The sequence below is a fragment of the Myotis davidii genome, unplaced genomic scaffold (assembly GCF_000327345.1).
Source record: "Myotis davidii unplaced genomic scaffold, ASM32734v1 scaffold6, whole genome shotgun sequence".
Lineage (NCBI taxonomy): Eukaryota > Metazoa > Chordata > Mammalia > Chiroptera > Vespertilionidae > Myotis > Myotis davidii.
Genome location: NW_006383011.1, coordinates 3,969,495 through 3,987,786, shown reverse-complemented (window position 1 = coordinate 3,987,786; position 18,292 = coordinate 3,969,495). Strand labels below are relative to the sequence as shown.

At 38.3% G+C, this 18,292-nt stretch overlaps 1 protein-coding gene across 1 annotated transcript in view; it reads right to left on the bottom strand.

The window, feature by feature from the left end:
- WDPCP (WD repeat containing planar cell polarity effector) overlaps positions 1-18,292 on the bottom strand; it is a 247,997-nt gene that overhangs the window by 106,659 nt on the left and 123,046 nt on the right. Inside the window, exons 11-12 of the mRNA XM_006778547.2 lie at positions 15,407-15,595; positions 11,945-12,068 (exon numbers count right to left, since the gene is read on the bottom strand). Coding sequence (XP_006778610.1) covers positions 11,945-12,068; positions 15,407-15,595 — 313 coding nt within the window. The remainder of the gene's footprint in view (positions 1-11,944; positions 12,069-15,406; positions 15,596-18,292) is intronic.

Sequence of the window (18,292 nt, the reverse complement as noted above, 5' to 3'; positions counted from 1 at the left end):
TCCCCACCTGCAGTATGCAAATTTAATGGCCATCTTTATTGGGTTAATTTGCATACTCTTCTGATTGGCTGATGGGCATAGCAAAGGCACGGTCAATTAGCATCTTTATCTTTTATTAATGCAGATACTAGAGGCCCAGTGCATGAAATTCATGCATGGTGTGTGTGTGTGTGGGGGGGGGGTATGTCCCTCAGCCCGGCCTGCACTCTCTCGCAATCCGGGACCCCTCGGGTAGGGTCCCAAAGCCTGGCTGGCAATTAAGGCCTATCGGGGCTTTCCTTCCCCTGGCTGCCAGAAGCTGGGCCTGCCCCCAGCTGTGTAGTACTGCCCCCTCCTCCCCCACCACCGGTCACCTTCCTCTGCGAGCAACAGGTGTGGGGTGCAATCACCTGGCTGGCCTGGGCCTCCCTCTGTGGGGTGATTGATCGCGGGGCCCCCAGATTGATCACCCAGTTGAGGAAGGCCCTAACCACTCAGCTGGGGCTCTGCAATCGATCATTGCCAGCCCCCTTCCCCGCATTGATCACCCCACCGGCCGGTGGCCTGGGCCTCCCTCTGCAGGGTGATCGTGGGGCGATGGCGGGGCCCCCTGACCAATTGCATTGCACCCGCCTTGGCTGGCCTGGTGCCAGTGCGTGTCATAGCATGGTCTTCCGGATGGTTGTTCTGCTGTTTGGTCGATTTGCATATTATGCTTTTATTATTACAGATAGATGTAAAAAAGTGGTATCCATTCAAACATTTCCCCCCAAACAATGCTAAACAAATCAAGCTTTGCATCAGACTAAAGGGCAAATAATGGAAGTTTGTGTCTTGGGGTAACTTCAGAGCTATGAACTGGTTATCTGGAGAAATTTAAGCACTTGCTATCTTACGGTTAGAGTCTCAACTGTTAGATGATGTTAGTAAACATTTTTCTAACCATCAAAAGATAATCAAGAAAACTACTTTTCCTGCCTTACTCAAAACCTTATTACCTTTTATTTTTTTATTTTCTAAATTCTTTCTATTTTTTCCAACAAGAAAAATTCTTTAATTGCCACAATATGCCAAACATACAGATTTCTGTTTTTATTCTATTTTAATTATGAACTTAATGCACAAATATGTTCTTTTCAATATTCAACAATGAACATAAAGCAAAAATACCTTCAGAACCACCTCCAAGTCCCAAGCCCAGGTATAAGCAGATGTAAACACTTTTATTATTATTTTGTTATTATGGATTGTGACTTTTCTTACCTTCCACTTACATATTAAGTATCAAAATAAAGGATTAAAAAACCTAACAGTTTTAATGGGGGTTCCCTTAGATATCTATATCCAGTGAGTGAACCTCCATTATTTCTTTCTCTCAAGGAAAACCTTTCCGTTTTACTGACCTCTTACTATTTAGCAGCTTCTCAACAGTCGGTGTTTATCTCAGAACACAAGTACAGTACAGCATTCTCAGCAAGGTGCTTCAGGCTAAAAACAGATGTTCATTAAAAATGCAGATAACAACCCAGGCACCTGTTCTTCCACACTTCTTGTGCTCAAGCCCCAGTCTGTCAAATCCCATCCTTTATTTCAATAATTCTCTGCAGCCTCTCTTCCATTCCAGCTGTAGGTCTTTCACTGTATTGATCATTAAACTGAACAGGAAAGCCATGTTCTACTGAGCGAACCAATCAGGATGACTACACAGTCAGCTCAGGGAACCAAATATACTTCATTCTAATGATAAATGTCAATTGTCCGGATGTGATATCTAAAAAGTTTTAACTATGGGAACATGAATTTAGTCAATTAGTTAAATTTATGTGTGTCCCTCTTCCATCTCTTGCAGATCTCAATAGTGTGTGCTCGTGGCAGGGGAAGATGAAGAAAAGGAAGGACATGGATCTAGCACTGAGAAAGGCCAGGTCAGAATTTATAGTGACCTTCCTTAATCACCTACATATAGTCAGAAAAGACTAAGGCTCTTGAAGAGTAACTATAGATAAGTCACTGAAAAGGAAATAAACTATAGGGTGTCTGCCAAAAGTATATAAACACTTTAAATAATTATTAATTCCAATCGGTTAAGTCTAAAAAGAAAGAAACATAAATTGAGCTATCAAAAATGTATGTGTATACATTTGTTTGGGACACTTATATATAAAAGTGATAAAATGGAGAAGAACTAAGTGAGAATATGTCAGAAAGAATTATACAGTGGTTCATATAAAGTAATCAAGACTAATAAACAAGTAATATTGTGGCAAAAATAGTAGAGAGATAATAAATGTATAAATTGGACTATTCTGAAACTGATCACCGACCCTGACCCTAAATTATACTAAGCACAGGGTTACATCCTCAGCAGATACAACAACATAGAGCTTTGAGCTCTGTTCTCCACTCGGCATAGGGGTGGCACAAAGTAAATTATTTGTTGAGTGAATAACTTTAAAGAAAAATTTGGAGAAGAATCTGTAGAGAGCAAAAATAAAGAAGCAGTTTGAAACTAAAGCCTCCTGAGTCTAGTCACACCGTGTAGGGTAGAAAACTCCTCCTGTTCCATTTTATGCTGGTAGTAGATGGCCTGGCCGAGCACCAGCCTAATCTCTCATTCTTCTGCCGACAGAAGTGCGGGAAGTGAAGAGAGAGTAGCATCTCAAGGAATTTCACCTGAAAATTTGGAGTGGAGGAGGGTTTTAATTTTTCCTTTTTATTGAGGTATTGTCACATGCATATCCTGGTTAGATCAGTAGAATCCCATTTTTCTATGTTAAGTGTGTGTGTGTGTGTGTGTAGGGGGGAGGGGGAGAAGGACAAGAAAAGGGAGAGAGGACAGAGGGAAAGAGAAGAGAGGTGCCTAGAAAGTAAAACACTATACTACTCAAAGAGTGTGCAGAAAATGTGTTAATCTTATCTGAGTCATCAGTGATATTTGTGTTAACAGTGCAGTTTCAAGACTATGAATAGGACCCAGTACTGTCAGAAGCAACAATGGGTGGGCTTTTAGGGTTTTAAAAAATGCATTAAGAGGCTTCCACTTCTAAGAGTGATAGAAATACTTTTTTCCAATCCCTCCCTCTAAGTGCAATTTTAAAGCCTTGACTTATATATAAAAACAAACATAAGAGTATGAAAGGTGGAGAGAAGGCAGGCCAGCTTAGGAACCTTGGGACGACCTAAGGAAAACCAGTGGTAAGTTTCTGATGTTCATTTTGCCTCATGTATTCCAGAATTGAAATTAGAGAAGTCAGCGACCCAAACATGCCAATGGGTACAGAGAAGAAAAAGAGCCCAAACAAAAGTCTGATTTCTCTAGCCAAAGGACCAGGCAATGTACAGCATAGCAAGAGAGAAAACTTTCTAGAAATAAGTGCTTTACACCAGCCAAACACCAAGCAAAACTGTGGCCCCACCCATACTGGCAATAGCTAGTGGCTTTCAACCTTGCCAGACTAAAACAGGAGTCCCACACCCTCCCCTACTCCCCTTCCCTCAATAGGATGATGTCAGAGAAGGCTGAGTAGAAAAATGGAACTTGCTTCCCTTCTAGGCAATATGGTACTGGGAATATTAGATAACCACATGTAAATGAATGAATGTGGATAACTACTTCACACCATCTTATATAATAAAAGGCTAATATGCAAATTGTCCCCTCAACAGGGAGTTTGACCTGAGTTTGACCAGGGGGCAGGACTGGCTGGCCAACCTCCTGTGACCCCTCCCCCCAGCCAGCTCCGCAACCGATTGATCCCCCAACCCTGATCGTGCACTGGGCCTCTAGTCTATATAATAAAAGCCTAAGCAACCATTATGGCAGAACAACCAGAACAACTGGTCGCCAAGATGTGCACTGACCACCAGGGGGCAGATGCTCAATGCAGGAGCTGCCCCTGGGTGGTCAGTGTACTCCCACAGGGGGAGTGCCGCTCAGCCAGGCTTAAAGCTGGCGAGTGCAGCAGTGGAGGCAGGAGTGAGCTGAGTGGTAAGGAGCAGCGAGCAGGCGGGCGGTAAGGAGCGAGGGCTCCTGGACTGCGAGAGGGCACAAGCCGGGCTGAGGGACCCTGCTCCCAGGGCACAAATTTCATGCACTGGGCCTCTAGTATATAAATATTAACTCAAAATGGATCAAAGACATAAACGTAACAGCTTAAACTATAAAATTCTTAGAATGAAAAAGGAATAAATCTTCCTGACCTCAGATTAGACAATGGCTTCTTTTTTTAAATTTTTTTTTACTCACCCAAGGATATGTTTTCATTGCTTTTTATAGAAAGAGGAAGGGAGAGAGAAAGGAAGAAACATTGATGTGAGAAATAAAAATCAATCAGTTGTCTCTTGTATGCGCGCCAACTGGAGTCCACCTAGGAATTGAACATTGCCCTAACAGGAATCAAACATGCCACCTTTGAGTGTATGGGACTGTGCCACAATGCTCCAACCAACTGAGCTACCAGACCAGGCAGGCAATGGTTTCTTAAATATGACACTGAAAACACAAACCACAAAAGAAAGTCAAAAAACTGGACTTCATAAAAAAGAAAAACCTTTTGTGCACCAAGCACTATCCAAAAAGTGAAAATGGAAGAAAATACTTACAAATAATATATCTGAAGAGGGTCTAGTATCCAGAATGGATAAAGAATTCTCAACAATAAAAAGACACACAGCCCAATTAATTGTTGCCCACCATTCCTTCGTGCATCTCCTATCTTCCTTCCTTCTAGTTCTCTCAGGGAAGACATTGTCCTTCAAGGGCTATGGATTGATGTGGGGTCTCTGACCTCATCTCCTAGGTCACTTTAGCCCTAAGCTTTGTCTCTGACTGAGTACACAGCCTTTGTAAACCAAGCACCTCACTGCCAGCAGATGCCTTCAAGGCAAACTTTGAATTTCCTTACTTTTATGGAATCAAGCATCCTTGTCATTTCAATCTTTGAGTGTTTCCCTTACTTTCCTGCCAGGTCAACCATGCTTTAAACAAGTATTTTAAACACATTATCTAGCATTTTAGATTTTCTAACCAGGAAGTTTTCTCTGAAGATCATTCTGTCTTATTCCCTAAATATTCTTTGGTGATAATTTTAGTATTCGTATTCTTTGAATGCATTTCATATAATTGTTTTATTTACTGTGTATGGTGCATTACTGAAAACTATAACTGAAAAAGCCATTTAGAAATTGAATTAGTTAATAACATTTTTAGTTACAAAACAAGTATTTTTTGCCTATCATGTATATTTTGCATAAGCTAGGAACGACTTTCAAAAGACTAGTCTCTAGTGTCCCCCGCCCGAATCTAAGTGTAAATATTGACTTAATATATATTTCCCCTCAGTATCTTATTATAAAACTGTTCAAACATTCAAGAAAGTTGAAAAGATATTTATTTAGCTCACAGATTCTATCACTGTCACATTACAATATTGTTTAATCACATATCTACCAATCTCCCTTTCTATCCATCAGTTCATCTCACTTTCTTATTGCATTGCAAAGGAAAATGCAGACATCAATACACTTCCCCACAAATATATCATAAACAGTATTTTTATTCCTAGGTAATAAAGCTTCCTTTCCTAATATTTTGCTTATTCTTTTATAAGTTTTTAAAAAGCATGACTCTCTGACATAATCAGATTATACCATTTGTGTCAGAAAACAAGTCTTATAGTTAAGAAGAGAATAAGGAAAATAAATTATTAATCCTTTATATTTCCATTTTAGTAAAATAAGCTTCATATATGGCACATGCATTTGAAATGTTTTAATATGTAGAAGTTGCTATTATAGTTTCTATTTATCTACACTAATAAAAGACAAACATGCAGACTGACGGTACCTTTGCTACACCTTAAGCCACGCCCACCAGCCAATCAGAGCAACTATATGCAAATTAACCCAACCAAGATGGCGGCCAGCAGCCACGGAGCTAGAGTAAGCACGAGGCTTGGTTGCCCCAGTGATGGAGGAAGCCAAGCTTCCTGCCTGCCGCGGCCAGCTCTGAGCTCCACTCGAAGCAACAAAATTTCAATTATAGAAGGTAAATAAACCCCAGACCTGCTTTCAGTTGGCCATGGCCATGAAGCTGGAGTGAGCGGGAGGCTTGGATTGCCTCTGGCAATAGAGGAAGCCAAGCTTCCCTCCTGCCCACCCTGCCCGGTTCTGAGCTCCTCTCAAAGCTACAAAGTTTCAATTATAGAAGGTAAATAAATCCCAGAATAAAAAAAGAAAAAAAAGGAGAGGCTGAGAGCTTCCGTCGCTGGGGGGCTTGGCCAGCCAGAAAATGGCCCTCAGCCCCTCACCCAGACTGGCCAGGCACCCCAGTGGGGGCCCCCTACCCTAAAGGGGGTGTGGCCATCCTGCAAACAGCCATCAGCCCCTCACCCAGCCTGGCCAGGCACTCCAGTGGGGACCTTCACCCTGAAGGGGGTGTGGCCAGTCTGAAAATGGTCCTCAGCCCCTCACCCAGGCTGCCAGGCAACCCAGAGGGGACACCACCCTGAATGGGCTGTGGCAAGCCTGCAAACAGCCATCCGCCCCTCACCCAGGCTGGCCACACCCTCATGGGGTGAAAGGATGTCTGACTGCAGCTTAGGCCTGCTCCCCGCTGGCAAGTGGACATCCCCCGAGGGCTGCTGGGCTGCCAGAGGGATGTCTGATTGCCAGCTTAGGCCCAGTCCCCTGGAGAGCAGGCCTCAGCCAGCAGGTGGTCATCCCCCGAGGGGTCCCAGACTGCAAGAGGGCACAGGCCGGGCTGAGGGACCTCTACCCCCCGAAAGCACAAATTTTTATGCACCGGGCCTCTAGTTTATAATAAAGGCTCCTACTTGTTGGTATTTCCCTATTCAGTAATTCTGGAGTGCTATTCAATTTCATGGAGGCTGAGAAGTAAACAGTCACCTTGTGAACTTATTTTAGGCAAAGCAGATTGGCCTTTTCTGATATTGTGATTTATAATAAGAAATACATCTTTGGTCTTTGTCTTGTTCCTCACACAGAGCTCCTAAAACCCTTGGAATTTCCTAGGTGACAGGGCAAATGGATACCACCAAATGGCCAATAAAAAATCAAATAGACTATGTAATTGGAAGTAGAAGATGAAGAAACTGTGTTGTTTCTGCCAAAGCAAGACCAGGAGCAGACTGGTACTAACCATGAACTGTTAATATCAAACCCTGGAGTAAAGCTGAAGAGTAATAAAAGAATTGTAGTGCCAAAATATAATGTGAATAACGTTCCTAATGGACTTAAAATTCACATAAAACACAGATTTGCACTGTTAAACTTAAGTGACCAAGAACCAGAACTGCAGACTGACACTAGAAATATTATTTGGAAAGAATGCACGAAGACAATGCTGGAAGTAGACAGGAAAGAAAAAAAAAGATGCTTGAGAGGAGAAAAACTAAAACCTGTCAGAGACAGGTGAGAGGCAAAAGGTGACCAAAGTAGGGTTAGAAACCTGAATGCAGGTTTTCAACAACTATCATTTAGAAATAAAGAGAACTTTTACAATAGTCAATGTAAGGAGATAGGAGAGAACAAAAAAGAAAAAATCAGAGATCATGTGCACTGATTGGAAATTGAACCATGACCTCCTGGTTTATGGGTCCACGTTTAATCACTGAGCCACACTGGCCAGGCTAAATTTGTCATTTTTTAAATCACGATCCTTCACTGAATAGGGAGTGCTCCAAAGAATTTCAGAAGAAGGACGGTCTATGTTTTATAGATGACAGGACAGTGAAGCCTTTGACTGCATTGATCATGCAAAGCTACGGCAGTTGCTCTGAAAGGAATGGGTGTGCCTCAGCACGTGATTGTCCTGCTGCGTAACCTGTATTGTGGACAGGAAGCCACTGCTAGGACAGAATATGGAGAAACTGGTTTCCTATAGGGAAAGGTGTCACACCTTTTATTTTCTTGTTTGTTTAATGTGTACACTGAATATATTAAAAAAAAACTGGACTAGATTCAGAAGAAGAAGCAGTTAAAATTGGTGAAAGAAATATATGCAGATGATATCATCTTACTGGCAGAATGTCGCAATGACTTGAAATGACTTCTGATGAAACTGAAAGAAGAAAGTACCAAAGCAGGACTGCATTTGAAGATGAAGACAACAAAAATCATGACTACTGAAGAGATGCACAACTTCTAACAGACAATGAAGGCACTGAAATTGCTTACCTTGGTACATCAGCAATTTAAATGGAGACTGCAGCCAAAAAAATCAAGAGGAGGCGAGACTCAGAAGGGCAGCAATGGAAGAATTAGGAAAGATTACTAAGAGCAGAGCTGTGCCATTAGAGACCAAGGCTAGGATCATCCACACCCTCCTCTTCCTAAATGCTGTGTACAGATACAAAAGTTGGACAGTGATGGAAGTTGACAGGAAAAAAAAGATTCATTTGAAATATGGGGTTGGAAAGAACTCTATGGATTCCCTGGACTGCCAGAAAGAGGAACAAGCAGATCACAGAGCAAATTAAGCCTGACACATTGGTGGAGACAAAACTGAAGTAGTCTTTTTTTTAAAAATATATTTTTATTGATTTTTTTTACAGAGAAAAAGGGAGAAGGATAGAGAGTTAGAAACATCGATGAGAGAGAAACATGGATCAGCTGCCTCCTGCACACCCCCTGCTGGGGATGTGCCTGCAACCAAGGCACATGCCCTTGACCAGAATCGAACCTGGTACCCTTCAGTCTGCAGGCCGACACTCTATCCACTGAGCCAAACCAGTTAGGGCTGAAGTTGTCTTTCTTTAGACACATCATGAAAAGACAAGGCTCTTTGGAAAAGACGATAATGCTGGGAAAAACAGAAGGCAGCAGGAAAAGAGGAAGATCAAATATGAGATGGATTGACTCCATAAAAGAAGCCATAGGCATGAGTTTACAGGAGCTGAGCAGGGCTGTTAAGGACAGGACATTGTGGGCATCACTCATTCATAGGGTTGCCAGGAGTCGGAGCTGTCTCAAAAACACATCTCACACACACACACACACACACACACACACACACACACACACACACACGCACTCACTCACGCCAAAAAAGGTGAAAGTAAAGGCTTTTGTTATTCATAACAATCTCCTTTCAATCACACCTGAGTTTATATTAATGAGGTGATTTTCAAAAGCCCCTATAGATGGAGCAGGTTATCAGAAGAACCAACCATGATTAGAGGGTGTCCTGCCCCAGACCTTCAGGATAGGGATGTCCATGGATTCCCTCTAACTATCAACATAAAACCAAAATTGTATCAAAAAAAAAACTTTACTTTAGTAACTCACACAGTATAATTGTCTATCATCACAAATTCACACTATAATACTTACTCTTCCTATGGTTGCATGAAATTAAAATCAATCTAATATTTTATTCTTCTTAATCAACAGTTCAATCTGGACTCAGGCAATCTGAGTCAATGGCTTTGCCAATGAGTGATCGTAAGCACAACCCTACTCTGCACAGCATTCCTTTTTTCTCATCTTTAACTTAAAATTCTGCATAATGATGTTTACTGTTAAGGACTTAGTCCATTATGTAATAACTTTTTTTAGAGTATTAAAATTCTGCCTAGCCCAAGTACAGGGAGTAATGCGATTCTAGAACTTCATAAATACAAAAAAGTCTTTGGCCTGTTTCTCTTCCCTTAAGCAGGAGAACTTCTTGGCAGCAGATTAAACAAAAGAAGGGCTCCAACTTTAAGCTATCTCATCTAATTTCCTCTAAACTTACTTTTGTTTTTTCATAATGCCACGTATAGCCTACTGTCAAAAGAACTAATAAACACTCATTATAACAGAAATAGTAGCAAAGCATGCATAGAAGGAAACATGGAAAACCTAGTATATCCCAAGGGAAAACGTTCAATTCCTGATGTAACCACACAGAAAAGCTAGAATCTAATAATAACAACAATAATAGACACTTCATCAAAGCACTTAAAAAAAGTAGAATATTGCATTTGAGGAAAATAAATGAACAAAAAAAGTGCACACCTGTAGCATATGTGAGTATTAGCAGGCTATGAGCATTCTAGGGCCAGGAGCATAGAATAATGACTATCACATTATGAAACATAATGCTGATGCACAAACTAATCCCTGCACAAAATCACAGATGCCAGAGACACAGTGAGGCCACTGAGAGTATGCCTCCAAAACGCCCGTTTCATTCATGTTAATCTGTTGTGTTCTTCAGGCAAGAAGGGAACTCATTAATTTTCCCTAGGAACAGGGAAAACAAAATAATAGTGAGAGCAAAGAACAAAGCCCTCGGTCCAACGACAGCCGCAGTGTTTTTGGCATAGGTTCATATGTAGAAGACTGCCTCGTTCAGGGTGAAAAGTCTCTTGAAATATGCTAATGTAATTCAGATTAAAAGGCAAAATTCAATTACAGATCACAACTCATACAATATATTAATATTCCTCAGCTTCTAAAATGACTGTTTTCCAAAGGCCTCCCTATTGTATAGAGATAAAAGTACCACTTTATATATAGTTCACTCAATTGCCAACTGATACCATTCCCTTAAAAGGGTTGTTCTAAGAAAAAAAGAAGATTATATATATAATTGTTGAAAGAGTTCAATAGGGTTATAGCAAATTTATATTTTAAGTAAAATTAAAATTCTAAACTCTATTACTTCTTTTTGGTGCATGGAGTGGAAAATTTTATTACTTTCTGTTATAAAATATATCATATATAAAAAGTATACAAAATGTACACATTTAGCTAAAAGAATAGCCATTTTTAATTGACTCTGATATATACCCTATTGATCTTAAGAAATGGAATGTTACTACGACCTTGGAGGCTCATATATGACTATTCCTAGATTTCTCTTAACCCACCCTGCACTATCCTAGATTTTGTGCTAATCACTTCTTTGTTTTCATTTATAGTATTTCTAAACTATATTATATGTACCTATACATACAGTATAGTTTATATGTACTTCTAAATATTTATATGTATTTCTAAACTAACTATATCTACCGATCTATCATCTATCTCTGTCAACCCATTCATCTTCCATCCATCCATTTTTTGAACGTTATATATATGGGATATGCTATATGTATTTGTCCTTCAACTTTTACATCACTTTTCTCAGAGTAACTTACTGACATTATCTAATTTTTCATATAACACCTAAGGTTAAAAATGTTTATTATATCCATTAAAAGCAGAGAAAAAGAGGCGCAGTATAGCTAGCAACTTGCCACAACACAAGAGGACAATGGACAAATCTTTCCACAGTAATTTTGAAAGTAAAGCAAACCAACGACTGTCTCAGAGCTTTTTATAGCACATTTGTATTTTTAGCTTCAATGAAAATAAAGTATTTCTCTAGTGCCCGAAGCACAATTAAGTTAGGGTTTTTTTATGTTAATATTTTTAAATTGACTTTACCCAGCAGTTACTTTTTGCTTTCACACTAAAGGGGGAGTTCTATTAAAGTGTGCTGTTGATGTAAAAGCCCTAAACAATATTGAAATATATTAGTTAAAAGGAAAACAAGAATGAATTAAATAAAGGATATCAAGAGATTTGTTTTTCTCTAGGGCAGCAGTTTTCAACTAGTGTGTCGCAGGAAGTTTTAAAACATGCAATACCTGACGATGTAACCAAGGACACTGACTTCTTTTCCCTTAGACTGTCAAATTAAAAAATGACTACAACCAGCACAACAATAGCCATCCGATGTGAATGAATCAAAATTATACCTTATTTTTGGTCAGACCGGCAAAAACATTTTTTTTTGTTGTGCCGCAGACTTTTAGTAATTAGTTTATGTGTGCCATGAGAAGAAAAAGGTTGAAAATTGCTGCCTTAGGGTGTTATAAAACCAGTACACATAATATGGGATGTTCCCATTAAAGAACATGGCTCCTTATGTAGGTATTAGTTTAATACTAATCAATCCAAAGATATCATTCACCTGAGCAAGTGGTGGAAGAATCTTCTTGCATATTTGCTGATTTGGTCTCTATATTCCAATATAGTTGTGTCCAGGAGTGGTCTTGTTGGAGCATAGAAGGTTCCAAGGCTTGCCTCGAGCTGTGCTGTGGAATTCAAACATAGCAGCACTAAAACAAGCGAAACTCCTTCAATTACAACAGAATACTCATGTTTGCAGTCAGTCAGGTTTTGCAAACTTGGATGAAATGTGAGCTTGTTGCAGGAAAGATGAAATTAGAATATGACAGCTGGTACAAAAACAAACCTGTGTATAAACTTTCACTTGAAGCAAAGCTGACAATGACTTTGAACAACGAAAAGCTGTCAAAACTGAAGAAATCCATAATGAATCAACCTCTCACCACAAATGGGTAATTAAAACAGTGACTCATCAAAGTAACACAGTTTGAACTAGTATTTCCAGTAAAATCAACTTACTTTGTGCTCAACATCTACTCTCCTTAGTTGAAGGGCAAAAACTAACTTGTCCACATTGAGCACTGAAATATTAGAAATCTTTTAAAAATAATACAAATAAAAATAGCCTTATTGTAATAGAGATTTTACTACCTACTAAAACTTTAAAGAAACAGTGAAAGTCCCTTTATCTTCCCTAAATCCTGTCCTCAACAATAAGATTGTTGGTTTTGTCCAGGTGTGAAAGCTAACACTCCTGGGAGGGACGACATGCTAATCTGCTCTGGGTCACCTGACACCTTCCTAGGAAAGGGCAGGTTTTGATAAACCAGAGTGCTTAGAACTAGAAGAAAGGGGCACAGTCAGCCAACTTCACATCTTTACCAAGACATGCCTATAGGGTTGTATTTCCTCCCAGAAATACCTGGAAGTTATCTAGTTACCATAATGGTGAGAGTATGAGTAGATAGAGCACTACAGTTCACAGTAAGACTCCACTGATTCTTATGCTACTTACTAGCACTTGGTTGAATAAACAGTTTTTTATTTAGCAAAATTCTTTAGTTTTAGGCATCTTTGGTTTTGAAAGTATTAAATACCTCATCAGAGTAATTGCTATAGGCTTGGCTAAGCTATAAGTAATTTCTTTTTTAATCTCAAATCTAGACAGTGAAGTAAGATGAACTTTAGAGGTATTTTCTTTCAAAGCAGCAGTCAATTTAGATTAAAATTGAATACAGCAATGCTATTGTGAAAACAAGCCAGATTCTCTTGCCATTGCTTGTTTTCTTGACAGCATGTTTTGTACATCTGAAACGTTCAAGCCTACATGAAATACTTGTAACTCCCAGCGCAGTTATAGATTCATTAGATAGCCCAGCTTGATGTTTAAGACAGAAATGACGGCCTCGAAGATAACCACAATGTGGCTACAAATAAAAGAGCCCACTGGGTTCCACTAATAAAAGGAAAACAAATTACCATGTCAAATTTGTTAGATTCAAATAGAATAAATCTCAATAGAAAAGAATTCTGAATGTTTTAGAAATGTGTTTTGCAGTTACTTAGGGGAAAATGCATATACCTATCTAAATGTACATATTCTGATAACCTAGCATCATGCAAGCAGTTTTTAAATAGCCTATAATCATACAAGCTTTTTATTTCCATATCTCCCCAATATGGTTCCTGAAAATATACTTTATTAATGCAAAAATCTGATAATGTCCACTTGTGAATTACCTAATAATCTTTCTTAGAATACAGAAATCTTAAAATACAAATTCACTAAGGTGCTAGTAATTTCTCAGTGTCCTGAGTGACAGTAAATATTTTATCTTCTCCATGTTTCTTCATCTGTAAATTTAGGATCGCTTGTATAGTTTTTTGCACCATAACAGGTTTTCTTAGGGACTCTGCTTCTTTTTCTTTTTTAATATTATGTATCCAATCTTGAGAGTGTACCAATGCTAAGAAATGACTGAAATAACTCCACAGGCAGAAATATAAAAGTAATATCTAGTACCTAAAATTTTGAAGTCATACTCTTTTTATTTCTAACTGGTATTTTTTTAATATATTTTATTGATTTTTTTTACAGAGAGGAAGGGAGAGGGACAGAGAGTTAGAAACATGGATTAGAGAGAAACATCAATCAGCTGCCTCCTGCACACCCTCTACTGGGGATGTGCCTACAACCAAGGTACATGCCCTTGACCAGAATTGAACCCAGGACCCTTCAGTCCACAGGCAACGCTCTATCCACTGAGCCAAACCGGTCAGGGCTCTCACTAGTATTTTAATACCTACTGTGGGCCAAGCACCATGCTAGGCATTTTCTCATTGTAGAAATACTGGAATCCCCATAGATGGGTTGGGCTACCTCAAAAAAGCACATTCAAGTAACATTAAATAAATAGTTATTGCGAGCCTCCTGCGAGTTGGGCCAAGTCCCATGAGGCAAACTTCCTGAAGAAACATGTTCTTACTGATTATTCTTCTCTAAAATTACTAAAATGAAGGTTATATACAGAATTCTATCTAAACAACTTGTTTACTTTATAAACAAAATAAAATAGAATAAGAACATCAATAAATATGCCAAGAAAATAGCAGGGGAAAACGAGCTTTCCAATAAAGATGTTTGATATATTTCTTGTTTGATATATTCTCTTGCAAACTACCTAGGGACACTTTCTCATTGGTCATGATTTCCCATCATTAATGTCAATGTTTTTTGCAAAGATTTGAAATAAAGAAGCAAGTGCAAAAATGGTTAGGTGCATTTTACATTAAGTAAATAAGTAAATCAATAAAAATAACATACTGATAAATGACAGATATAAAAATTAATTTCATTGAGGCACATATTCCCCCCCCCTTTATTTTTTACAGTGTTTTAATTCTCTTTGACAATAAACATCTGAGATCCTATGGGAAAAATTTACTGGGGGAAGGTGGGGAAATGAAAGCAGACAGAAGGGAAAGGGGTATCAGAACTACAAGTTAGAATGAAAATAAGAAGCAGCAGCCTGGGCTGCAAGTCTGACAAAAATACAAATACACACACACACACACACACACACACACACACACACACGCGCAGTAAGGGGAAGGGATTATTTTCTGGACAAAAGACTTGGGGTGTGAGAGAAAAATATTGATGTCTAAAGTAAAGGAGCAGTAAGGATGTTTGTTTGGGGCCCTTTGTCTACCAGACCCTGCCTAGACGGTACATGAAGTTCTTATTCCACACATGAACTTACACTGGAATATATAATAACTGCATTGTGAGCTCCAACATAGGTATACACACAAAAGTTCTTTATGTTGATAAATACTACACAGTCAATACCATATAGGAGTAACTATTTGATATCTGACCTGATCAGTTTTAATAAGGCATTAACATTTGTGTCTTAGTTTCCAATAATATAACTCAAAATCATCTCAAAAATAACTGACTTAATAAAAGGTACTTCATGTACATGCAAAACCCACTGATGGAATGTATTTCGAGTCTGACCTTCTCTCTCTGGAGTCAGCTTCTGTCTGAGAAGGTGGTTCACAATGGCACTCATGCTGACAAAGCACTGGCGGCCCAGCGTGTCCCAGTCCATACTGCTCAGCATGCTAATCGCCTCACAGACCTCGTCGTAGTGAATGTACTGGGAGATGATGTCTACCAGGCCCAGCTGTCCTCGAGTGAAGATACCTGTCACAAAAAAGTGTAAAGCCAAGTAAATCTTTTAAAAACAAAAAGTAGAATAACAAAAACAGAGGTAAGTTTTTGATAAAGAAAATAAAACAGTAATCATTTCTTGCATAAGTGCTAGAAATGTGAAATTTGGGGAGCCAAGACTATTATGGCTCTGCAGTTAAATCTTCATTTTAACTAATACCTACCCCCTATCTAGCTTATCCTTACCATTTCAGCACATATTAACTAATTCATACTCCATGTAGGCACTGCTTAAACCAAGTGGATAAGCATGAGAATATGGAGGTAGACCTCCTTTCCCTGGCTGCTGGCCGGGGCCTTCCTTCATTCTGCGCCGCCCCCTGGTGGTCAGCATACATCATAGCGAGAGATCGAACTCCAGGTCCCCCAGTTACACACAGGAGGGGACAATTTGCATATTAGGCTTTTATATGTTCAGTAGGTCCTCGATCGCGACGTAATGCAATTTTCACCATAAGTTGGAACCCACCTACATAAGCACCTATGTCACTCACATGGAGCACAGACACAGCAGTAATGAAGTGAAACAGCAAAAAAAATTTAAAAGAAAGATAACAATTCCTGACCTTTACTTGTGGTCAATAAATAATAAAAACATAAAGCACATATGTACATACATCAAAATGACAGAACTTTTTTTTATAAATAAATGGGAGATGGCGACGTAACCACCAAATGACGTACATTGAGTCCCACATAACTCAAGGATTGCCTGTATAGTTTGTCTCTTCTACTGAAGTAAGCAATGATCAGTATTAATCCTGCTGTTGAGTCCCATCACAACTAATATTTAGTATAAAATATTGTGGTAAAATATAAACATTTTTTTTTATCATTTTAAATAAAAGAAAATCCACTTCTAATCTTAGAGAGACAAGAACACAAAAGAATGGGGAAGCATTCTGATCTAGTTTTATTTTATCATCTTTTAAATATGGCTTATTTCATTTAAAACTAACAACTTCTGTGTAAATGACAATAAATACTAGGGCTCTTAAGCAGGTTATTATTTTTAAAATCTTTAAAAAAATGGTTGGCAGTAAAATCTTTTTTTTTTTTATTCAGCCAATGTTTATGAAGTTGAGTAAGTCCACAAAAACTTCTCAGTACAAATCATGAAGCTAAATGAGAAAATATGTATTATTCATAAGCTATAAATTATATAAAATATTAGAGCAATTTTTTCATTATCATCATTTAATTGCAAAGGTTATAGGTTTCAGGATTTTAAAAACCTGTTAGTTCATGAGAAAAATGCCAAAATTCTTCGTACTAACTTCAAGTCACATCAAAAAGAAAACCTATATCTAACAGGACTCAGCTTGACAGGGAATCTGGAGAATTGCCCTGGCTATTCCAAGCAACAAAACTTTGCTGTTCTGTTTATGTTGGTAAAATCAATGAATGCTACTGTCCAAAGCCTTTGTGAGCCTGCAGTCAAGCACTCACGTTCTCATAAATCAGAGTGGCTCCTTGGCAGTAGATATTAATGTGTAGGAACTTTGCAGGAAACTGAAAATATTCAAACCCTTTGACTCTATCTGTACCTTATATGTCTAGCAAGAGAAAGAACTGATTTTTGAGAAGAAAAGCTATTATATAATATCATAATCAAATTATGCAAAAGGCGATAAAGGAAAAATATTTAAAAGAAACCATAAAAGGGACAAATGATGTATAGAGAGACAAAGATATGAATAATTGCAAACTTTGTTTCTGAAACGATGCAAGCCAGAAGACAACAGCAAGACATTTTTAAAATGTTGAGATGGAAATGAATTAGCTTAAAATTCTGTATTATATAATAAAGAATTGAAAGTTCATGAAGAAACATAATCTTAAATGAACCTAACAAATAGAGCTCTGAAATAATAAAGCAAAAACTGATAGAACAGGAGAAAAAGTGAATTCTACAATTATAGTTGGAGATTTCAGTACTTTCTTTCACTAATTAAGAGACCATATAAGCAGAAAGTCAGTACAAATAGAAAAATACTGAAAAACACAATTCTTAAATTTGACCCAATTGACATTTATAAAACATTTCACACAATAACAGTAGTATATACTGAGTGATAAAACATAAATTTAAATGTTTTGAAATCATACAGAGTATGTTCTCTGACCACACCAGAATTAAATGAGGTATCAATACAGAAAGATAGCTGGAAAATCTCCAAATATTTAGAAATTAATCAACATTCTTCTAAATAAGAAAGAAGAAATTACAAAGAGAATTAGAAAATATTTTAAAATGAATAAAAATTTTAAAATAACATCAACATTTGTAAGGTATGGCTATAGCAGTACTTAAGAGGGTAGTTTCTAGCTTTTTCTTGATTTTTTTAAATTTTGTTTTCTTTAGTAAGGTATTACATATGTATCCTTATCCCCCCCCCCATTGACCCCTAACACCCCCCACTCATGTCCTCACCCCCCTGTTGTCTATGTCCATTGGCTAGGCTTATAGCATGCATACTAAGTCCTTTGGTTGATCTCTCCCCCTTACCCCCACCCTCCCCGACCATCCCTCTGAGGTCCCATCACCTTTAAAGGACATGTTTACTGGATATAGAATTTAATGTTGATAATATTTTTCCATAACTTTAAAGATGTCATTCCATTCTCTCCTGGAATATATTCTATTCAAGAAGTGAACCATAATTTTCA